Genomic DNA, 24,225 nt, shown 5'->3' with positions numbered 1-24,225 from the left:
CATCGGTGGGGAGTGTGGCACAGGACTCATGTTTCACTTTTGCGCTACTCAGACTTCAGCCAGCACAGTGGCATTTGCAGAGTTTCAAAGCTGAGGTAGGGAAGTGAGCTCAGAGAGTCTTGCTCAGTCCAGGAGGGAAATGACAGTGCAGTGGACCAGAATGTCTCCCTGGGTGCTGCCAGAGCCAAGAGTCCTGGTCCAGGAGGGTGCTAGCTGGAGCAAACAGCTTGTCCCATCAGGAACTCCTGTGGAATGCAAACATCCGCATTACCTACTGAGAGCAGGAGGAGGGAAAGTATAACAGACGGAGAAGCCTTTATAAACAGGAGGTTCCGCGAGCTTCCTGGGGAATATCAGCGACACTTGCCAGAGCCCAGAGGCCGTGTACGCGTGCTGAGGGCTGTCTGCTTTGGATCTCAGCAGCCAGGTTCTTGAGCCACAGGCGTCTGGGCTTCTAACAAACTGCCCTTGCCTACAAACAGGGAGCCGATTCCAAGAAAATCCTAGTGTGCTGGTTAGGTAATTACTTTTCTGCAAGGTTCAGGTCTCCCTACAAACCAGTATCCTGAGAATTTATGGAATGAAGTCAGCGTCATCTCAGTGGAAGTTTACAATCCCAGCACTGGGGGGGTGAGGGTGGGGGGTGGGGTGGGGGTGGGCAAAGGCAGGGTTGCTGTGCGTTAGAGGCCAGCCTGGGCTATAGAGCAAGAGCCTACTACACCAAAAACCAAAGTGCTCTCTGGGATAACCAGTCATCAGGGTCCCATTCATTCATTCTAAGATGCTATTTGAGCACTTTTGGTGTGTCCCACATGACATAGGCCAAGTCCTAGAGCTACAAGAAAAGTAAGCAGACTTCTTGGGCTGGGGCCAGTGTGTGTATTTGTGTGTGTTTGTGTGTGTGTGTGTGTGTGTGTGTAGGAGGCTGACTCAGTGGGTAAAGTGCTTGCCATGCAAGCATGAGGACCTGAATTCAGATCCCTGCCTCCCATGTGAAAGAGCTGAAAACAGCCACACTGATCTGTTACCCCAGTGCTGGGGAGGAAGAGACAGGTGGGTCCCTGAAGCTTGCTGACTGCTAGTCTAGAGAATCTGTGAGTTCTAGGTTCAGTGAGAGACCCTGTCTCAGAAAAGAGGTGGAGAGAAACACACACACACACACACACACACACACACACACACACACACACACACTGGTTTCTAGATGCATGCATTCCCTCACATACACGGTGCATAGCCCCCAAGCATGTACATGCACCACAGCTACCTGCAGAGAAACGCACTAAGCAGACTTCGGGGGTGAGATGGACTCTGTAGAGTTGCTACAATCTGGCCTGAGGCCTGGGAAAATGCTAATGAGAGGAAAGGACTCAAGAGGCAAGCCTTAGCCAAAGAATGGTTGGGATATTTGGTCTCACTTTGGTCATTTTTCTAAAGCTCTGACTCCACTGTGGCTGCTGCGGAGACCAGCACTGTGAATCAGTGCGCCAGCAGGTGTGTCTCTGCTGTGTGCCAACCACTCTGTAACAGCATGTTTCTAAAAAGCCTTTATATGACGTCTGGCAGTCTGCCTGGCTGTGGCTGAGCCTTTGGAGACTGTTGTAAAATAAAATATCCCTGATTAAAAAAATAAGTTGCTCATTAAAAATAACATTTTTGGAACATGCAATATGCTGATTGTCTGCATTTTAGATTATTTTCTAACTTCTAGAAATATAACTACTAACTGAAAGAAGGGGGGACTATTTGCAGAGAGAAAGGGGACCAGTGGACCAGGGAAAGGAAGGGCACTTGGGCAGGCATATAGGAGCCTACCTAGCACACTGACATACGTGTGTGAAAATATTATAATAAAATATACTCTTTTGTTTGCTAATGAAAAGTCTGATGGAATTAAAATATTACTAGATTCGAGAAAATAAATATTTATAAATTACTTAAATTTTTTTCTAGTAATCCACTGACATAGTCATTTAGCTAATGCTCAATTCGCTGTATCCTAAGTCTTGTACACTTGTTCTTTCTTTTGAAATACATTTATAATTTGATAGACATAAATTATTTTATCTCATAGTTTTGATTCATATTTTGATGCCTTTTCATGTGTCTGTTAATCATTTACACTTGTATTTTGTAAATTCTCTGATTATCCCACCTGCAAGAGTGGCATTTTATGAACTCTCCAAATACAGAGAATGTTTTCTTGTTCTGCTCTTTGGGGTGACCAGAAAACTTAAAAAACCCTTTAACCAAAATGCTTCAAACTTCCTGCTGGACAAAATAAAACAAGTCGCCTAAAAGAACAGCTGAGCCCACAAGAAAGGAAATGGAAATAGCTAGAAACAAGAAGAGAGCCGAAACCATGCTGACCCTGCAGCTTGCTGGGGCCAGAGCCGCCCTGGTGATCTGGAACTGTTTGCCTCCAGCACTGTCCAAGAGCGGACTTTGAGCCCTGCAGCCGGAGTGGACACTGAGCTTCAAGCGGAAAGCTGAGACCTTCTAGGGACTGTGTCTTGAACTAGAATCTCAGCAAGGAGTAAAAACCGTCACTCACCAGCCAGCAGAGAAACAAATACAGAAGTTTGTCTGTTTTACCCTGAGCCCTGGAAGGAAACCAAATACTCTCTCCTTCCTCTTAGGAAAAATACATGAGTGACAGCAGCAGTGGTGTAATCTGTGGAGAATCTGAAAGGACAGCAGGACACTGTCTCCAGGAGCACTGTCAGCCACCACAGAGGGGCACACCCTGCACCAGGACACACGGGATCCTCCCTAGGGCCGGATGAAGACACAGTGTGAAATACACAATGAACACTCTGCCATGAGCACAAGGCATTCGTCCCACCAAATACAAGATTACACCCCAAGAATATCAGATAGTAAAGTAATCAGGATTTTAAAACCAACAGAGACATGGAAAGGCAGTTGGAGACCACATGATCAAATGATAGTTATAAAAGCATTAGAACTCCTCAAAACGAGAAGCCAGGCATGAGGGAGACTTGGTAGGCATTGTACAGGAGGTTTGTCAGCATTCCACGTTCTTCTCCCTGTCCCACTCACTGTCCATCCCCCACAGCAATGCCCTCAACCTTCCTAACACCGAGACCTTTTAATACAGTTCCTGATGTTGGGGTGACCCCCAACCATGAAACTGTTTTTGTTGCTATTCCACAACTGTAATTCGTTACTGTTCTGAGTTGCACTGTAAATATCTGATGTGTAGGATACCTGATGTGCAGCCCCTGCGACACGGTCATTTGACCCCAAAGGGGTCTCCACTCACAGCTTGAGAAAACCTGCCCTAGAAGCTAGCTCAGGCACTGTGGAGGGTTTCGTGGGTGAGCCGAGTCACATCTGGCCTGGAACCTGTAAGAACTAGTGTGCACATGGCCCTGGTTTTCCTTCTCCTGATCTGATGAGCAACACTCTCCCAGAATATTACCCTGTTCATCTTGACAGTAAGACTTTAGTTAGTTGCCCAGAACACAGCCAAAATGGATAGAGTGATTAAAACACGAATGAAGGTTTCTGAAACACGAGGTTTGGGGGAGAGCCTACAATCCACTTACCAGGTGGCCCATAAATGGGAACTTAGGCACAGAAAATCTTCAAGGAAAGCCTTTCGTCTTCCACAGCTAAAGAAAGACACAAAGCACGGGAAGTGAAGTCTATCGGAAAAACAAAAAACAGAAAACAAAACAGAACTCACATGAAATGGAAGCGTCCAAAAAGACACAATAAGGAGTGGAGAAGTGGCTCAGTGAGAAAAACACTTGCTGTGCAAACGTTGAGGCCTGAGTTCAAATCCCAGCACCGACACAAAGCTCAAGCACCGTGGTGCACACCTATAATTCCAACACTGAGGAATTGCAGGTGGGCGGATCCCAGGGCCTCTCTGACCAGCCAGCCTAGCGCAAGATCCAGCTTCAGTGAGAATTCTTGTCTCATTAAAAAAAAAAAAAAGGTGGACAGAGATAGGAAAAGGTTCCCAATGTTGACCCCTGCCCTGTTTGAGCATGACCACACACATATACACGCACACGTTGTTGTACATGCATCACGTACATAAATAAAGAGAAGATAAAGATAAGTAAAGATCTTAAAAGTAATGATTTTAAAAATTGCAAATAGGTGACAAGTCTCAGCAGCAACAATAGCACCAGAAGGCAGTGGGTCTGACCCCTCAAAGAGCTGATGGGGAATGACTGTGTGGTCATGTGAGGCTTAGGGCTGGGGACGGCTGTAGTAAGAAAGGGGCTCTTTCACAGGTCTTTGCTAAAAAGGCAATTTAGAGAATATACTGGGTTTGGGGAGGAATGGAGCTCAAATCGGCAAAGTGCAAGACAGGATGGTGGTCACGGGTGTTCATAAGCACACGGATGGAGGAGGCATCCGGTAGGAGCTGATTGGGCTACAAATGCATAACTTGGGGGTGCACAGGGTGACATAAACATGACAGCTCACATGCTAAGGTTAGAGAGAATTGTTGTTTTGAGCTCAATTTAGGAAAAGCCTGGAGATCTTGATTAATTTTAAATTTAGTTCTGGTTGTGACCCTAGCCTTTAACAGCAGAGCCGTCTTTCCAGCCTTAATTTTAAATTTAAAGTCAAATAATATCAGAAATTAAAGCCATGTCTCAAAGATTAGAACTAGAATAGATATTTTTCTTAACTAATGTAGAGTGGCAAAGAAATTAGAAAAAAAAGTCAGATAATAAATCAAGGTAAAAAGAACATAGAAAATGAGATTGTAGAAAGAAACACAACACAACTGTGTTAATGATCACAAGAACTACAGACAGTGGAAAGCTGTTGGTTGATCAAGATCCTCAGATTAAGAAAAAACACAAAGCGAAGCGCAGAGCTCGGTGCTCTTCAAGGGCCGTATGTAAATACAGGACTATGGAGGACAGACCGATGCACGGGCTCCAGGAAGTTGGTGAGACTAAATTAAACTCAGCTGACTTTGAAGATACTTTATATATATATAATTTTTGGACAAATCATATTTGGAATTATATTCAAAAGAACAAGATTTACACTTTTAACAAAATGAAAATATTTTTCATATATCCAGTTGTTTCCTCGTAACACTCTTATGCAAGTGTGATGTTGAACACTGAATTGTGTCATTTAATATACTCACTAAGGAGAAAAAGGTCTTAAGTGGTAGCTTCCTTTGTTCTGAGTCACAGTGTAGATAACACACTGACACTACTTCCGTTAGTGAATTTTCATTCTTAACATCACGTCTTCCTTGTGTATAGTGTCTCCAACCGTCCATCCTTTGAGTGAACACAGTACGAGTCCATTTGCTTCACGCTTACTGAGTCCTGTTCACAAAACATCGTGGGTGATCCCAGACGCTACAGTGGTATTGAGTGAAGCCCAAAAGCCCAAGACAGGGCCTTCATGTGGTGTGTGGTGAAGATAGAATAAACATTTTGTCAAGAGGGTCCCTTTGCTGCAGATGATTTTCCTAGAGGGTGAAACAGCCGACAACAAAGGGTCCCCAGGGCCCAGATCGCTGAGCCATCTCTGCAAAGCCGTTTATGACCTATGGATAGCTTGGCTTAATTTCTGCCTTGTCTGTATTCTGTTGGACCCCAACCTGAAACTCATACCCATTTTCTTCTGTTGTTTCCTACTATAGAAGACGGGGTCCCCCGCACGACGCGATCTATGTCCCTCACGATGGGAAAGGTATGCATGGTCAAGGAACTTCAGGGCTCCCAAAAGAAACATGGTCCCTCAAGAAGTCATTCACGCTTGGACCTTTGGCTGCCAGCAGGGTCTTCAGCCTCCACACCTGCTCCCATGGCCTCTCACACCCTATCGTTTTTGCTCAGGTGTAGTCTTCCTGGCTTGCCACTAAGTGGACATGAAACGGTGCAAATACTTTGGCTTTGCCATAGGCAAGTTTTACACACTATCTAGGCTGCTACTCAGAGAGTGGGGTCTCAAAATGTCAAATGGGGATATGTTGAGAGATCGCTCACAGCCAACAGAAGATTTGGGTCAACTTTGGTTTACTCTTTCCACACCAATTCCTAACATCATCACCACTCCCAACCCAAACGACCTACTGAATGCTAGACACTAGCAAGCTTTCTCAATACCCCCAGAACCATGCCTGTTGTTATTCCCAAGACAGGGAGCCTGAATTGCTTCTCTTCCCATAGAACATGCCCCGTCGGAGGGTCAGTGTTGCCGTGGTTCCCAAGTTTAATGCCCTGACCCTGCCTGGCCAAGCCCCCAGCTCATCACCCGTCCCCTCCCTGCCAGCTCTGGTGAGTATGATATTGCCTGCCTTCTGTCCTTTCCCTCACTCCCTCACTTCAGTACTATGGAGAAGACTCAGACAGGGACAGGATGTTTCCAGCAGAGAATATGGAGGGAGGCACACAATCAACCCAGTGTAAACCATGTCACTGTTCTGCAAGGAAGGTCTCTGTGCTCTCGAGCAAAGCTCAGGAAGTGACCTCATAAATAGGCACCCCCTTTGAACAAAACCATAATTCTTTAAGGAGGATATGCTTTAAGGAAAACAGGTGTGTCAGACATACCTGAGGCAAAGCTCTGGTCTCAGAGCCGAGTTCACAAACTGGGTCTCACCCATATTAAGTCACTACAACATTGTTTATAACAATGAAACCCTGAAAGCAACCCAGTGCTTGTCAATAGGAGATTGGCAAACAGATCATAAACACCATCATAAAGGGTTTCTGTAGAATTATCACACATGATTTATTATAAAGAAATAGCAGTTTCTATATAGAGTAACCACATATTGGAGTATATGTACTATAATTCTGTTTTACACTTTCAAAATGGTGCCTCTCTGCGTAGAACACAGAAAATCATGGAAGGAATCATTCATACTTTAATAATTGTTCTAAGTTCATTTTTGTTGTTGTGATAAAATATCCTGACAAAGATAAAGTTAGAGAAGAAAGGATTTATTTGGCTCATAGTTCAGGCTGTAGTCCATCATGAAGGGTTTACTAGGCGGAAACTCTGCCATCACCTCCACAGACCAGAGCTGGGTCTTCCTACTCCCACAATGGCTGGGCCTTCCCACATTATTTAGTGATCCCCATAGGAATGCCCACAGGCCAGGCTGATTTAGACAGTCCCTCAGCTGAGGCTGTCTTCCCAGGTGAATCTAGGCTACAGCAAGCTCATAAATAAAAATCAACCATCACAATGATGGTTATTTCTGGACAATGATAGAACAGATTATACCAATTTTCCTCTTTATTTTTTAAATGTTTCTATAGGATATAAAAAGAAAGGCAGAGAAAAATGTCCATTTTATTCTAGATGAAGACAATTTTTATGTGTAAGAAAATCTTTTCTATACCTAAAGTCTTCGTGGATCTAGTGATTTCTCTCTAAAGCTTTTAAACACCTCTCTCCAGTGGTTTCTCTAATCGTGCACAACAGCACAGCTGTACAGAGAGGCAGGTACAGTGTGTAAGAAGCTGGTCGAGCTACCTCTAGCTCTACCTTACCCACCACCCATAGCTAACAGTCACAGTCATGTTTCTTTTACATCTGTAACTCCAGTCCCAGGGTATCCAACACCCTATTATGCCTCCACATGCAAATTTATACATTCAGGCAAACATTCATACACATAAAATAAAATAAAAAATTTTCAAACCGAATGTTTAAAGAAACTAGAAAAGGTTAGTTGGCAACAGACTCTTTAGCCATGCCTACTGCAGCAGAGCAGCATGGGATTCTGGGTAACTGCACAGAAATGTCTGCCAAGCTTGCATTGAAACATTGGCCATGAGGTTTGTGCTTGGAACAGTCCCTGAAGAAGCAGTGATGCTTATGTGAGTGCATCCTGAGGGATCCTAAGCCCACACTGGGGAGGCCTACTGGCATTCGGCAAGTGGGACAGAGGAACACTGATGGCTCCCTGCTAGGATGCAGCCTCAGAGTGGAGATTGGAAAGCAATGGGGGGAGAAGAATGGGAAGAGAAGGGACAGCACAGCCTCCCCGGCATCACCGGGGTGCTCGCAGCCCTGGCCGCCTCCTTCATCACTCATCCTCCCTTCTGGCTCCTGTTTCCATTCAGTCTGAATCGCCCAACGGGAAAGGCAACATATCCGTCCCCCCGGCTCTGCCTGCACTTTTGGAAAAGTAAGTTTCTCTGTTTTCCACTTGATATTGGGGATCCTTAAAGAAAACTTCCAGCTTGCTTTCTTCACTCTCATTTTCAACCCCTCCCCCCAAAAGAGGAAAATAAGTTCTAGGGGAAATGAATAGGACTCTTAGACCCACGACATTTCAGATCTGACTGTGTAAAAGTCTGGGGCCAGGAAGATACTATGGCTGAGGCCAAGTACACCATGCCTAAGGACCCCTGAAGGTAGAAAGGCTCCTCATTAGTTGGGGTGCCTTGGGGATGTAGACACAAAAGAGCTCAAAACAAGTCCGGGGCAGGCTATTCCGGTGTGGCAGAGCTCCATCTCTCTGTGGTTTCCTTAACTCTGGCCACTTCATGTTGATGGCATCATCAGGCTTGCAGCAAATGGCTGCTAGTTCCCAGAACCCCAGACAAGACTATGTCTACAGGAAGATGTGTACTTTTCTTCTATCTGGGAATAGAATCATTATATGGGTTCAAACTACTGGGGAGCGGGAGGGGATCCCTAAAGCATGGTGGCTTTGGGAAGGGTCAATAATTTTTTAAAAAATCTTATTTCTGTCAGGAAGTGGGAAAGAAAATATCCTGGCTTGAGAGCTGAGAGGGCTTCCTGGGCCGGGCTTTCCCAGGCCTCTGTGCAATTTTCAGGTCTTCTCGCGCTAACCTGGAGCTTAAAGGCTGCTCTTCTGCACTGGAGGGAGCTTAGACCTTACTTTTTGAATTTTTAAAAATTTGCTTGTTGGAAAGGATCTGGATCACAGCTGCCACCTCCAAGGCCTTTCTCTGTGTGTAGTTCCTCAGTAGGGGGCAGATCTCATTTTTCCTTCTTTGCCTGGAAGTGGCTTTCATGTTTCTGTTGCTTGTATTTTTTTAGTAGGTTTGTGTTATCTGACTTTGTGACTGCTGGGCGCCGTGTCAGTTCAGAGAGGCTCCCCAGCTCCCTACGTCCAGACGCAGCCTGAGTTCCTCACCCTCAGTACGTGTGACGGCTAGGTTCCCATTACAGACACCTCTGCTTACTGTCAACATTTGCCCAATATTAAGCCCTTTGTCACCTACCAGCACATAGGTCCTTTACGTCATCGAGTGTGTCCCCTTCCTTCCTCTCATTTCTTGATCACTCCAGGAAAACTCTCAAGAGATGGCAAATTATTTACCAAACAAAAGTAAGGTGACTACAGGCTATAAAATCTCACCACATGGAGCCACGGTGCTGAGTTCATGGCCCCTGAATCTACCTAGAAATGATCACTTATGCTCACTAAAATTCTGTGAGCCCTCACTTTAGGCTCACAAGTCCACTTTAGAGCACACCCAATCAGGGTCCTCTTCCCAGCCCCAGGCCTACAGACCCAGCCAGGGCAGAAGAGCTGGGTCCCTGCTCTCCTCACAGGCTCACTCAGAACTAACAGTCAGGCCTGCTGAGAACTCATGTCCGAGACACTGGGAATTATTAAGAACTTGAGATGTGCTCCATAGGAGGATCTGTGGGATAGCCCCAGATCTGTGGTATCAATGCGTGAGGATCAGGGATGGTGGCACCAACCACAGGCTTACAATCAGGAGCTGAGAGGCCAAAGTGAGACTCAGAGTCAAGCCAGAAGTTTCTCGGAGGAAGTTTGTAGCTCCCTCTTAAGCTAACTAGAAATTGTCATTGGCCATGTGTACGCTGTGTACCCAGCTACCGGAAATACATGCAAGTAAAGATGACTGCAAAGAGGGAAGTCTAAAGGAAGGGAGGCCACAATATCAGCTCCTCCCTGTGGACTTAGAAGAGGCACCAGTTGCACAGAACTGGAAGCATCATAGACCCCCAAGCTGCCAATAATGAAATAGTTTGCAAGTCAAAATTAAGTCCTGTGTCCTCTTCTCATAGATAGATGCCACCAACTCCAGTTAGCTTAGTCATGTTGTTGAAGATAAATAACATGTTATAATTGATCAGACCTTCCTAGGTGCACTGAGCTTCATGTAAAACGATACTCGTTTCCTAAGCTGAAGAGAACAGGCTAGGCACGTGACAGGACGAACAAGTAGCCTATGGCCAGTCCACAGTGCAGAGCAGCTGACAGTACTGTGTCCCTTGTGAGCATAGTGTGTTCTGAGTCTTGCTCCCACCAGCCAGTTCATAACAAACCACTTTTCAACTCAGCAAAGGTCTAGAAACATACAGATTTAAACCTGTGGCTAGAGAGTGGTTTTTTTAGTTATCCTTAAAGATACGTGTGGGAAGAGCTGTATGTTTGTGATCTTTTACTCTTTCATTCTTTTGACGAGTGCTCTGGGGTCAGCCCTGTGGGATGCTCTCAAGGTGGCTAGTCTAGTGGGAAAGTGAGCCGGGAAGCAGCCTATTATTCCACAGTGTGATGAATGTTGTCATAAGGAAGTGTGGTTGCCAAAGGGACAACACATGAGAAAATGTGCCCCTAGCCCTGCGTGGGTGGAAGATGGGGTGGAGCTCAGAAAGCGTTTCCCCCTAGGATTCTGCTTTTAAAGTTAAGCCTAAAGGCGTTGTTATTGACCAGGTAAACAGGAGGTTAATAGCATTCAGAGGTAGCAGTGAGTTCAAGGGAAGAAGATGCTGATGGTGGTGGTGATGCTAATTCGTGACATAAGTTACAGCTCATTCCTTGTGTGCCAGGCACCTTTTCTCCTAATTCTTTGTTAATCCTGCCAAGGACCTCGTGAGGTAATTACATTATTAATATCTCTGTCTTATGGATGAGGAAGATGGTGCTTGGAGATATGCTCCCTGAATTTACACAGGGGAAAAAGGCGTGGCTTATGCTCTTAACCTCATAATAGAAGAACAGATGCCATTCAGAGTGGCTACAGAGGAAAGGGTGGGAAAAAAGGACCCTTAGGGAGAGGTTAGCTGGGCATGGAGTGCAGGACAGAGCAGCGTGTGAGAGGATGTGTCAGAGCCACTCACCAAGGGATCTGCAAAGCTGGCATGTGGGAGTCTTTTTTTTTTTTTTTTTTTTTTTTTTTTTTAGTAATTCACTCATATTACATCTCAATTGTTATCCCATCTCTTGTATCCTCCCATTCCTCCCTCCCTCCCACTTTCATCCTATTCCCCTCCCCTATGACTGTGACATAGGGGGACCTCCTCCCCCTGTATATGATCGTAAGGTATCAAGTCTCTTCTTGGTAGTCTGCTATCCCCCCTCTGAGTGCCACCAGGTCTCCCCATCAAGGGGACGTGGTCAAATATGGAGCACCAGAGTTTGTGTGAAAGTCAGACCCCACTCTCCAGTCAACTGTGAAGAATGTCCAGTCCATTGACTAGATCTGGGTAGGGGTTCGATGTTTACTGCACATATTGTCCTTGGCTAGTGCAAAGTTTGAGCAGAACCCTTGGGCCCAGATCCGCCTGTCATAATGTTCTTATTTTAGGTTTCTAGGACCTTCTGGATCCTTCTGTTTCCCCATTCTCCCATACTTCTCTCACCTAGAGTCCCAGTAGGATATCCTCACATCTATCGAGATGTGGGGGTCTTAACACATTAGTTTCATGAACAGGCCTCAATGCTTGTGGGCCACAGGGTGGTGTTAGCTGCAGTCTTCTATGCTTTTGAAGCAGCCAGGGTTGTTAAATTTGCACAGCAAACAATCTATGCCCTTATTGATTATATTCTGGATAAAAGTATACTCCAGGATAATTATTAACCAAGAATCTGGGACTGGGTGTGAGGGAGTCAGGACAGGCCCCATAGCTCGGGTCCTCTGGTTTGGGCTTATCAAAGGAAGCCATTGAGTTGGGATGAGTTAGCAACATTCTCAGCCCAATAGGCAAGACCTGCCCTTCAGAAAGGCTTGGAGTCACTTTCAAATACTGCTCACCAATAAACTGATGACCTGCTCGGCCAACAGTTTACTTTGAACAAACAGACTTCATGTGCCTGAGGGTGGAGCACAATGCTAACCACAGCTACAGTTTAATGGATTGCCCCAGAAAGAAAGCACAGGATGCCAGGCTGAGGGTGGATGCCGAAATCCACCCGGTGATGCCTGGGGCGGGGACAGACTGTGCTCAGCTCTCCTTTACAAGAATGAATATGGATTCTCTTAGCCCAACCCCATTTCTAGGCTCTCAGGAAATCCTCATTTACAGATAGGATCTGTCACTTCACTAACTTCATTCACGGGGATTAGGCACACATTGTAGAGTTGGAGTAACACAGGACTCTAGTCTGTACAGGGCACCATTCAAGCACAGCCCCTCTCCGTATGATCACAGTCCGAGGGAGGATGGGCAGGTATGAAAACATTCTCCCTTTGTTACAGAGGTGTGGTGACAGATACCCTTTAGCCAGTGGGCCTGGGAGACAGTAGAACATCAGCGAAGGTCCCACAGATGAGAAGGATGTGATCTGAGTCTTAAAGATGCACAAGGAGAAAGTTCCAGGGAGTTGGAGAAGATACTTAGGGAACTCCAAGCTTGGCCTAGAAGTCGGAAAATGACAACAACATTTACATATTACTATATGTGTCCCACCTCCAATCCCAGCTCCCTGCCTGGTGCTAGACCAAGGCCATCCCAGCCTCTCCTGCCTGAAGCACTCTGTGGAGGAGGAAACATTGCTGGCGGTGGGAATGTGGTAGGAATAGCTTCATTCCACAGATGCCTTGGGCCTTACACACCAGTCAGAGCCCCAGGAGAGAGGTGAAGGAGCACCCCAGGGAGAAAGCTCATCTTGATGTGAAATTAGTGCGCCAAAGTGGACAGCCCAACCAACATGAGCCATGTGAACGTAGGCAAGTACCGAGCTTGCGTTTCTTATCTGCCAGGAAGGAATTCCTCCCAAGGACAGGGTTAGTTAAAGTGTGTCAGCATCAACCTACAGCAGGGCTAAATGTACACCTTCCTGCACACTATTTGTTCTGTGTCCTGGCAGCCCTAACAAATCAGGCTCAACTACCTACCCTCAATCAGCCAATTAAAAGGGCCAAGTTAATAGAAAGCAGAAAAGGATTTCTTTAATATGGTTTTACGGGGAAGAAAACAAAGAGATCCAGTGACCCTCAGCCCAATATATCTTCAGGGTCCTGACAGAGGAGTTGGGTTTAAGTAGAGGGCAAAAGGTACGTACAGCTAAACAGTTGTGATGGTCCCTCCCATCACTGACCCTCTGGTCTCAGCTCCAGCCTGCAGTGCAAGGTGATCAGGGAAGCTGCAAGTCTGTTTCTGGGAGACAAATCTCTCTGGCTGACCTAGGCTTCTAGTCTTTTCTTCTACTGGCATGAGATTTCTTAGGGGATTTCAGTTTCTTAGGGTACATTGCTTCACCAGTGTGAGCGCCAAGGAAAGGCCACAGGTGTCTTTTCTGTTAGAATGACCTCATCCCTTCCAGGCAAGGGGGTTACCAGATTGCACGACATCAGGCTGGTGGTTTAAGGTCTCTTATGGCTGGGGTTTGGACCAGGTCTGTCTCAGGCAAGTTCTCTTCTATCTGTTTAGCTTTAAGGATGCTCCAATGTGGGCAGCTACAGAGAAAAGATGGCCACATTTCTCTGCTAGTGTATAAACATGCTTCGTGAAATAATGACCGTCCCTGCCCTTGACTCTAGTTGTGTTTTTCTTCACTTGCTCCAGGCAGTGGACAGACAGGAAACTGCACATTAGGCAAAGGCCACAGGGAAAGGGAGTGGGGGGTATAATTTGCAGGAGGAGAAATGTTATGAATAGCCAGTATTTTTAGAGCGTTATCGTCCTCGTTCACGATGTGTTTGGGTTCCCAGCCTAATGAACATATATTTTCAGGGTCTGAGGGAAAGCTAGGAAAGAGGAAGCAAGCTGAAGGCTCAGACCCAGCCTAAGGAAGGCAGTAGTGACCCCTCAGCTTCCTGCTAGAAGGTTCAGCGTACAGCGTTTGCCTTGTTTCTGGCTCCTCCATGGCACCATCACTCCTAGTGGGGTTAGGGGCTGCAAGGTGGCTGCGGGGTGAACCTACAGGGAAGGCGTGGCTCTTAGGTGGCCTCCTTTGAACTTCCAGTCCCATCCACACATTAGGCTCCAAGCATGCCCAGCCATCCCGAGGCGATTACTTTCCCGCCATCCCACATGATGCTTGGCCTCCCTGCAGCGTCTCAGCCCTCTCAGACCGCTGTACCCTCGCTCTCTGGAGAAGACCTGACTTTGCTCTTACAAAAAAGCGTTTCAGCTTCGGTCAGGCCCCCACCCCACTGCCCTTCTCTTCTACTCTTTGTCGCAATTAAAGAGAGGTTTCTCTTACTTTTCTAAGGTCTTGATTCCTTTAGTCAAGGACTCGGTCCCCCTGGCCATCTTCTCCCAGGCCTCCTGCTGGGCCCCTCCTCCCTGTGTCTGATGTGCTTGCCCTCCTTGAGCCGCTCGCTGACCTGAGCAGACTTGCCAGCGTCCCACGGCTCTGCTTCTCCTGTTCCTCTTATTCCTCACTAAGCGCATTCATCCAGCACCTCCCGGCTCCACGTGAGCCCTGCATATCAGACACCGCCAGGGACGCAGCGAGACACAGCGAGCCCTCTCCCCCTGACTCCCTAGGCCTCCACCCTCCCCCTGAGAGGAGTGTGAAGATAACTGCGACTTGCTCCTGGGCTCTCTGCTCCTCTTTCCTCACGCCTTCTCCTTAGGCCACCATCTGTTCTTTGCATTCTTACAACGTCAAGTGAATATCTCTAGCCAAGAACGCGTCTCTGCCTCACTTGGGCGTCCCCAACTGTTCACTCAACATCTCTTCTCGGACACCTCATCTGCATGACGATTTATTCTGCTCCAAACTTAGCTCCTGCCGTAATGATTGTTCTCAGCAACCCACTGCATCTCCGAGTCTATATATCGATATATCGCCCGTCCCCTGCCCCGTATAATCTTTGTACGCATAGTTCATCACTGAGCTGGGGATTCCGTTTCGGCACCTCAGAGAGGGTTTTCTTTGACTATCAACTTTAAATACGCCCTCTACTAGCCATTTTCTGTCACTGAATAGTTATTTTCATAAGTGTTATGATTCATGATTAATATGATTACTCTTTCCTTCTGCAAAACACTACATTGGCAAAAAAAAAAAAAAAAGAGGTTTCTCCTTTTCTCTTTACAATTCTCCGTTGTCTTATACCTGTAACATTATCATACTCTCCTCATGGTTGAAAGAATAAGTGAAAGTCACGAGACACAAGACAGACTGTGAGAAAAGAAGGACCTGTGAGTTTCAGTCTGTCTCCTTGTGGCATTTCTCTGTTGCCTGTGACTCTTGCCTGTCCACTCATGGCAGCTCCTGAAATAGGAATAAAGTTGGATTAGGGAACATCAGGCTGAAGGAGATGATGGAGTGTCTGCCTCCTCAGAGGTCGGGGGGGAGTCATGGAGCAGGTCGTTGTGAAGTGTTGTGCCAAGGTAGACGTTTAAAACCCAAAGGCCAGCAAAAGAGCCCGAGTTTCCTCTTTGAATCAGGAATCATGCCAAAGATACGCTTTTGTCCCCGCAATGACGCCCTGTACTGCCCTCCTCTCACTAGCGGAAAGACAAATGCAGAGTCTGACTGTGACGCTTGTGGCCCTGCGCCACTCCCAAGCTGCCCGGAGGAGATGAGCCAGGAGACTAAGGCCAGGGCAGAGGAAGAAACCTACAACAAAGGGTGAGTCAGACCTCGCCACCCCGACGGCACCTGGCCGGTCTCAGAAGCAACTACCCACACCCTGGCTTGCTTCTGAGGAGTTTTCGAGAAGCAACCATCGGGCCCAATCCTCCTTCAGTGAAGAAAGGCCTACAAAGGGAAAAGCAGAACATGGCATGTGCTCAGACAGTGGCTAGGCTGGACTACTTTCCTTTCTCTTTCAGGCAGAATGCCGCTGCCTAGAAAGGTCTAAACGCCAAGGGCCTGGGCTAGGTCCTTCTTGGTGCTGCCTGAGGCTACCTGACACATGTGCAGACCTGTCGTGTTACTGCCAACAGTGCCCAAGGGCACCTTCAACTGTGCTTCCTAGAATTACCCTGGTGTTCTCTGAGTCAGAACCCCTCCCTCCTGCCGTTGCCTCACCACTTCCCCCCTTGCCTGTCTCTCAATGAGCTGTGCTGGCAGTCAGGGCCAGCTCTCAGTCACTGGGAGAGTGCACTGAGCTGGTCAAAGGTCCAGGACTCCAGATAGAAACTCACCTTTAGCCTAGCATGGTGCCTTATGGACTCCTGAGGGAGGTTCAGCTTACCACGGGCACAGAGCCCCATGGCATCGGTGTGCTAGTCACTTAGTCATGGGTGGAGTTGTCCCAGCCAAACCAATTTAGGCACCTGGCTAGCAGACAAGTGAGCAGATTATATTCAGGGAAATGCTAGTCCCAGGAGGGGTCACCAGGGGCTTTTAAGGAAGGTTCTCCTCAGAAGCATGAGAGCAAAATCCTTCCATTGGTTCTGTGAATATTTTATGGGTACCTCCCTATGTCAAGCCCTGGCACTTCTGAGCAGTACCCCAGTACCCTGAGATGAGCCCACCACCACCACCACCACCACCAAAGTTGAAGCTTCTAGGTTGTATAGGGAAAGCACAGTCACATCCTGGGGGAATGTTTTGTAGGATAACAACCGGCAGCAGACCCTGTCCCACAGCCTTTCCCCAGTCAGTTTGTCATACCATCACACAAACAGGAAGGATGGCTGAGGAGTGAGGGGAAATGGTACTGACATGTGTCGGGTTGCAGTTCAGGAAAGCGTCCCAGCTTTTTCCTGTTGTATGGAGCCATAGGAAGTGTGCCGTGAAGTGGGGGGGGGGGGGGAGCGGTCTTGAGTTCCCCTCCTCCAGAGTCTCAGGCAAGAATGTCCCGTGCCTGGCCCTCCCAGACTCAGTTGTTCCTTTTTGCCCTCCAGATACCAGGAAGGGGTAAAGAAGACCGAAGAACTGCACGACCTGAAGGAAGAGGAGGAAGAACAGAAAACGGAGAGTCCCGAGGAACCAGAGGAGGTGGAAGAAGTTGAGGAGGAAGAGCAGGATCAGAGGAGCAGGTTGGAAGCCTACACTGGGGTCCCAAATGGGCTGCGAGTTGTTTAACCCTTGAGTTGCACGAAATGGAATGAAATGTCAGTCTTGGATAGCAATGGATCTGGGACCCGAGATCTTGGTCAACAGAACTCAAGAAGGAGATATAAGTACGGACAGTAGAGGAAGTCAAGATAGCAGGGGCACGTCTGTAAGAGCTGAGGGGTCGGAGGTGGTCGTGGACAAGGCCGGAAGCCATTAATAGCTCCTAGGAGCTGAGAAAGGAAGAGGGAATCTTAGTGGACCAAGCTCTGGGCAGCACATGCCACAGCCGCCCACGCCACAGCCACAGCCATATAAGAGTCCAGATCAAAGGAGCTGGCCTGGATTTCTAGGGAGGGTTTGGACAGGAACAAGAAGATTAGTAGGAGGCAGAGGGAACACATGAGGCAGGGAACAAAGTTAGGTCAGTGGCAAAGTTCAGTCTCTATCAGGCCCCTGGTATGTTGACCGAACACTTGGTCACTTGCACGGCGTCTTCACTTCAGGTTGGGAATAAAATCTTTTCTGTTTCACGCTGCCTTCTTCTGAGCAGTGGAAGTGGCTATGAAACACTGAGAGAGAAAGTCTGCGACCCACAGCTTGTTCCACTGCAGGTGTAGGTCTCATTTTACTACACAGAACAGTCAACAGTCTATTAAAAACCAAACAAAACTGGCATCAGGGATTGAACCCAGGAGCTTGTCTGTGGTGGGCGAGAGCTCGTCTGCTGAGGTACACCCGCAGACCAAGACCAATAGAAAGAACCTCATCTGCCTGCAGGGTGTTCCGTGGAATGAGATCACAACCCTCCTAGGCCAAAACTGTCCCACACAGAAATGAGTTTAAGGACAGAATAAGCTGTCCCTAAGAAGAGACACACACGGATCTATCAATGTGAGGACCACATCAACACCCTGGATTTTCAGGAAAGCCCCAATTTCATATATTCTGTCTACCTGTCTCTACTAGTACATCAAAACCTTGGTTTTGCTTTGTTTTTCCTAAATACAGTTACAGCAGTCTTGGAACACTTCGCTCAGAAACCCTCAGGACCAGAGCTTCCCCAGACAAAACCGTTAGCTGCCTGGTCATCTGCCCGTGACCTCAGACACGGTGTCTGGGATCTGAGCCTCCTTCTGGCAAGCTCCAGAGCCTACTTATATGTAATGAATAAGTTAGCAAGTGAAGGTTGGAAAGATGATAACCATGGAAGTCTAACCATGGAAGCCCAACCCTGACTCCAAGCAACTGCATCCTTACGCCTCCCTTCCTCCTTTGTCAAAGCCAAGCCTGGACACACCCCTTTCTTTGGCACCTTGAATTCATCTAAGACAGGCTAGAATTTCCAACACTACCACACAGTGAAAGAACAAAAGAGAAATAAACAGAGCAAGCACATGGCTATAAACAGTTTGGCTTACAAGAAACAGGCCTTATCTAGCTAACTCAATCTCTGGCAAATGGCAGCTCCCTCCTGGCTCATGAGAGCCCAGAAAAGCCAGGCTTTGCCTGGGTCCCTTTCTGCCCAGCTTGCAGCACCTGGACCTTTAGAGGCCTTGTTCAGACTCCCACCCTTCATGCCTGGTTAGAGTTGTCTTAGGTTTTGAGGAGATAAGTTCCTTAGATGAGCAGGCCTCCTAAAGGGTCCTGTGCCATCAGCACAGAAGCACAGCTGCGCTTTTTCAGACTCAGCGCATCTTCTCAGGACATTTGTCTTATAAACTGCACACCCACTGCCATAGAGCCCCTACCAGACTGGTCCCAAGAGCCATCCTGCTTAATGCCGGAAGACTCTCAGCCTATTGTGGAGCCCCTTAGTCCCAGAGTCGCCCGCAGGAGCCTTCATTTGAGCAGAGCCCTCTGCAAAGTGCTGATACCTCCCAAGCAAGCAGAATCTGAAGTCATCAAAAGTTCCAGGTGGGCTGGGAAAGTATCTCAGCTGTTAAGAGCACTTGGTGTACAACCGTGAGGACTAGAGTTTGGATCCTAGCACACTCACTAGCAAGCCAGGCGTCCTGTGCACACTTTGTAACTCCAGCTCCAAGATGGCAGAGACAAGAGGGTCACTGCAGCTTGCTGGCTTCCAGCCGACCTGAGCAAACATGAGCTCCAGGCGCAAGGAAAGACCCTTCCTCAGAGAGATAGGGAAGGATACAGGGAAGTGGCCTATTTCCACTGCTGGCCTCCAAGTGTATCCACAGGGAATGCACACACGCACACACATACACATACACACACATGTACATGCATACACATGTGCACACATACACAGAGTTTTACATCCTGTTTCATACATTTTTAAAAAACACTGGGGCTGGAGAGATGGCGCAGCGATTCATAGCGCTTGTTGCTTTTGTAGAGGACCCAGACTTAGTTCCCAGCATACACGTCATGGCACAACTGTCCCAACTCCACTTTCAGGGGATCCGTCGCCTCGGGCCTCCACAGGCACCTGTACTCCAGTGTGAGTACGCCCCCTTCCCTACACATACTTGAAAAATAAATCTCTAAGTGTGGATTTAGAGTGGAATTCTCCACACACGGGCAGCCTGTTTTGGACCATAAAACAGCAGCTTGAAAAATGGCACCATTTTGGATTCTAATTGCACCCAACTAGGATCCAGAGATGGACTCAGCGCTAGAAAGAAGGAAGCTTGTAATTCCGACCTCTCCCTTCCCAGTGGTTGTGCAAATGGCCAGTTTTACTCAGAAGTGAAAATACTAAGCTGCCACATAATGGCTTCTACAGCTGAAACCAGTCCCCTTCCAATCCACGTAATGACGTGTGCAGCTGGGATGCCTTGATAGGCTCTCCACATGGACAAGGGACAAACAGCTGTCCCGTGTGGCCCTGGCACCCAAGGCAAGCATTCTAATTATCTGGCCCCTTTATTAGGAGGGCGTTTGCTGACTAGTTTTCACCCATGGCAAGCCACCTGCTTCTGACAGTTCTCCGTTCACGCTTCCAGCTTTCTGGGCATCCGGCTGTGTGGGACATGGGGTCTCCAGGAGTCCCTCAGTTACTCTCCTCACCTGTTTGGTCTGGTAACCCTCAATAATCTTGCTTTGCAAATCATAGGGTTGGAATTAGACACAGGAGAAAAATAGAGCCTGCTTAATGTGTGCAGGACACCTCTCGAAAGCTCTAGGATGGAGCTCTGGTCAAAAGTCTTTTTGCTAAGCTGAAGCGAGAGAGGATGGGCTGATAGAAAGGTGGGAAATAAGCAAGGAGAACGTGGGATATTGTGGATACAGTCTGCCAGCTGACGCTCTGTCTGGTTGAACTTAAGAACCTCTGCCTTAGACAGCATAGAAGGTATCCCCAGGCAGAGAAGCCTGGCTCTGGCCATCAGATATGTGCCCAGTACACTAATCTCTCTATATTTTCATTGACAGCAAACTTGAAGAACTGGTCCACTTCCTACAAGTCATGTATCCCAAATTGTGTCAACACTGGCAAGTGATCTGGATGATGGCCGCAGTCATGCTGGTCCTGAGTGCTGTGTTTGGGCTGTACAGCTCCTATAACTCCTGTACAGAGCAAGCTGACGGGCACGCCGGGAGATCCACCTGCTCCGCAGCCCAGCGGGACTCCTGGTGGAGCTCGGGACTGCAGCAGGAGCTGCCAGCAGAGCAGTAGGACCTCGGACTCCTCAGCCATGCCCTGCTCTAGTGCATCCATCCAAACACCCTGCCCCCAACTACAGCGTGCCGGGCCCAGGTGTGCGCATGGGGCCGCCCATGCCGTTGGGGAACAAGGAGGCTTTCTCCTGTCACTTTTCACCTCCGTGGAAGCTACTCACACACAGTAACCTGATGCTTTGAAGGGATAAACAAAAACCGCTCTGGCAAAGTGTCTGGTGGATAAAGAATCAGCCTTCACTAAGGACTTTGACCCCCTGGCTCAGATGGATTGGAACCCCTTCATTCAGGGGGATGAGAAGCCTACTCCCCCCTTTTTCCTCCATAGGTTTCATGGTCAGGAAGAAGCGCACTTAATGGCCAGTACTGACCGCAAGGATCAGACCTGAGACCTGGAGACAAAACACAAATGTCTTCCCACTTCCCACTTCATTTATCATGGCCGTTCCTTTGCCTTCCCTCTCCCCTTCAGAATCGTCATTTCTTTTCAGAGAGCGAGAAAGCTTTCTTGTAAAAGTACACAGGCTAGAAGTAGCCCCATGCTAGAAGGGAAACAGGAAGGCGTGAGTGAATATATAACATATCTGTATACACATGGACAACACACACGTGTTTGTGCACAGACACCCACTCTCTGGAAGTGTGCTCTGCTCAGTGGCATCCATGCCATGTCAACCAATTGGCTTTCACTACATATGGAGTGGTAGGCACCGCGCACCGACACAGGGAGCCCTCCACACACTCTGAAGATGTCTGAAACCCTGAGAAAACACGTTCACTTCACTTCAGATGCCGGTTCGGAGCTGCTGTCGGGCCCAGTCTGTTCCTTGGTTGTTTGCTCCGTTGGAAAGTGATCATACCCAGTTAGCCCACTCACCTCCTGAGTAAGAAAAGGTGTGCCTTCCACTCCAGACACTCACTCTGCCTTGCACCTCAGGGGCTGCAGTTCCCCTGCTGTTTCTAACCTGCATGTGTTCTTCCAAGGACCTGCTCGGCATCGGCATCAACCTGAAGGGAGTGCATCCCACCTCCAGCGTGGCGTCTCTCTACAGCGGTCGGCTGTTAGCTTCATCCGCTCTCATCAGTTGGAGATAGGCTTCTGCTGTGGCTGCTCTTCTGTTTCGTTGTTTTGGTTGCTCATACTCAATGTAGAACTTACTGTGAGCCAAAACGTCTCAGTGTTATCTAAGTATTAATCCATTTAGTCCTCAAGAAAAACAAAACCTGAAATGGATATGACTACCTCCATGTTTAAATAAGAAAACACATAAATGGCACAAGACTACACACACACACACACACACACACACACACACACACACACACATACACACACACACAATGATACAACATGTTGAGCATCTATAGCTAGTAAGTAAGTCATTCAAACTAGAGTGGTGTGGCTCCAGAGACCGTACCTTCCACGGCCTCCCAGCTAGGTGCCTTTCAGTCCGATCACACTCTCCCAGCTGGCGCTTCAGCTGTTCCAAACCGGCCATGGATCCCAAGTTGCTTCTCACACCGTACTTTAATTCATAAGCATCTTTCCTGTCATTGCACTTTCTTCTTTCTCACCACTCTTGAGGACCAAGCGTGAACACTACCCGTCTATACAGACCTCAGTGAACTCCTTGCACACTCTCCCCACACCCAGCATAATGCTGGCACCCCACCCAGTGTTACATGTTAATCATTGACTTGTACCTACTGTCTAACTTACGTACATATCTCTCCCTGAACATTTTCCCTCAGATGCTAAGTCTTACCATATCCTGGATAGGTACCTAGCATGGGACACACTTGGGAGAGAATCATTTAATGTGGGTTAAAAGATCAAGTGAACAGCCAAGGTGGAGAGCAGCCTAGAACACTTGACATTTTGAGGTTTCCCAATACTGTCACCTCCAAGGCCATTCCTGTCTCCATGAGAAAAGCTGTCATGACTGATTCATGACCTCATCTTATTTTTATCTTTCTCTGAGAGAGCAAGACTGTAACTAGACTATAGCAACACCATTTCCAAGTTCATAAACCAGACTCCATGTAATCACTCCCTTCAGAGAGACATGGCCCCCAGCCTATCCAGCTAGGCCTCACTTTAATATGCTGTTTCTGAAGGGACATCTTTACAGGGCTGGAAAATGGCAGAGAGAGAGAAGGCCAAAAATGTGCCATTAAAGGTAATGAGGTTCAGAGTGAGGCAGAGGGATTTTGCAGGCATGGGTAAACAGCTTACCTGGTGTCTTCTGTGGGACTAGATAGAGCTGCAGGAGATTTAGCTATATAAGTGCCTTGGAGCCAAAGACACGGTGTAAACAGAATGCAGAGAGAGAGAGAGCAGCTGTTAGGCAAGACTCCTTGAGCGAGGATGTCCAGTCTCAGCCCACCCCACAGCCAAAGAAGGTCCAGCCTGAGTCCATTGTCCACTTGGCCACAAATTTCCCACCCCTGTTCTAGGTGGGAGAGCATGTGTGAACTTCTTCAGCATCGCCACTGGCCTCGGAAGCCTGCAGGAGCCCTCAGGCACAGACCAGCAACCAACCATGCTACTCCAGCTGTAAGGATGGTTAAGGAAAAGGACGTCTCCAAAGAGCGTAGCCCTAGTAGAACGGCATGGCTGAAAACACACGCGCTGGCCTACCTTTTCAAGAAGGCAAGGAGCAACTTGAAGCAGTTAGAGCTGCTGCCACACATGGCCAGTGACATGGAAGCCAGCCTTGTGTTTCCAGATTTAACAAGTGAAACGAAATGAAAGCTCCTATTCAAGATGCCTCTGAAACCTTAACCTTGAGAGTCTGGTTGCCAGCCGCCTTTTGCTGAGGACATGTTTGCATCCCCACGGGTGTCACTTCCTAAAAAGAACTTCACTTCCTAGCCACCACGAAGCCACGTGGACTGTTTCCTTTGTACAGCCTGGAAGAGAGAATGGCAAGAGAGACCCTGGACTTGCACGTCACCGGCTGTCAGTCCCTAATGCTGTTAAGCCTCACACAGGTAGGTGTACTAGTGTTGACCTGTAGAATGTCACATAGCTGAGTTTGAAAATAAATGCACATTTCCAAACCTCTGGCAGAAGTCACATGCCTCTTTGTTATGTGGAGCTGTACCTCAGTCTTTCTCCACAGAGAACGATGGAGCTGAAGTTCTACCAGAAAACACAGTCAGGATCTAGCATTTCTAAAATGTGTCTCCAAAGATATCTGTTACTTTTCCTCTTGCTAAAATACCCTGTCAAAACCAGCCTCATGGGGAAAGGGTTTAATTTGATTCACAATTCAGGAGTAAGCTTGTCATGGTGGAGAATTCCTGGCAGCAGGAGGTGAAGGCAGCAGCTCGCACGGCGCCTGCAGCCAGGAAGCAGAGTGCTGAATGCACTCAGCCCACTCGCTCCTTTTCACACAGTCCAGGATCCCAACTCAAGGAAT

The 24,225-nt window shown here is 47.8% G+C and overlaps 1 protein-coding gene across 1 annotated transcript in view; it reads left to right on the top strand.

The window, feature by feature from the left end:
- The window catches only part of IRAG1 (inositol 1,4,5-triphosphate receptor associated 1), a 110,089-nt gene extending 88,066 nt beyond the window's left edge, over positions 1-22,023 (top strand). Inside the window, 6 exon segments of the mRNA XM_084802297.1 lie at positions 5,657-5,706; positions 6,186-6,293; positions 8,094-8,158; positions 15,665-15,784; positions 17,008-17,142; positions 20,555-22,023. Coding sequence (XP_084658423.1) covers positions 5,657-5,706; positions 6,186-6,293; positions 8,094-8,158; positions 15,665-15,784; positions 17,008-17,142; positions 20,555-20,798 — 722 coding nt within the window. The 3' untranslated portion in view covers positions 20,799-22,023.
- The last annotated feature ends 2,202 nt before the right edge of the window (positions 22,024-24,225 follow it).

Source organism: Acomys minous, assembly GCF_964271855.1.
Source record: "Acomys minous genome assembly, chromosome: 2".
NCBI classification, from domain to species: domain Eukaryota; kingdom Metazoa; phylum Chordata; class Mammalia; order Rodentia; family Muridae; genus Acomys; species Acomys minous.
This window is presented reverse-complemented; position numbering and strand designations above follow the sequence as displayed.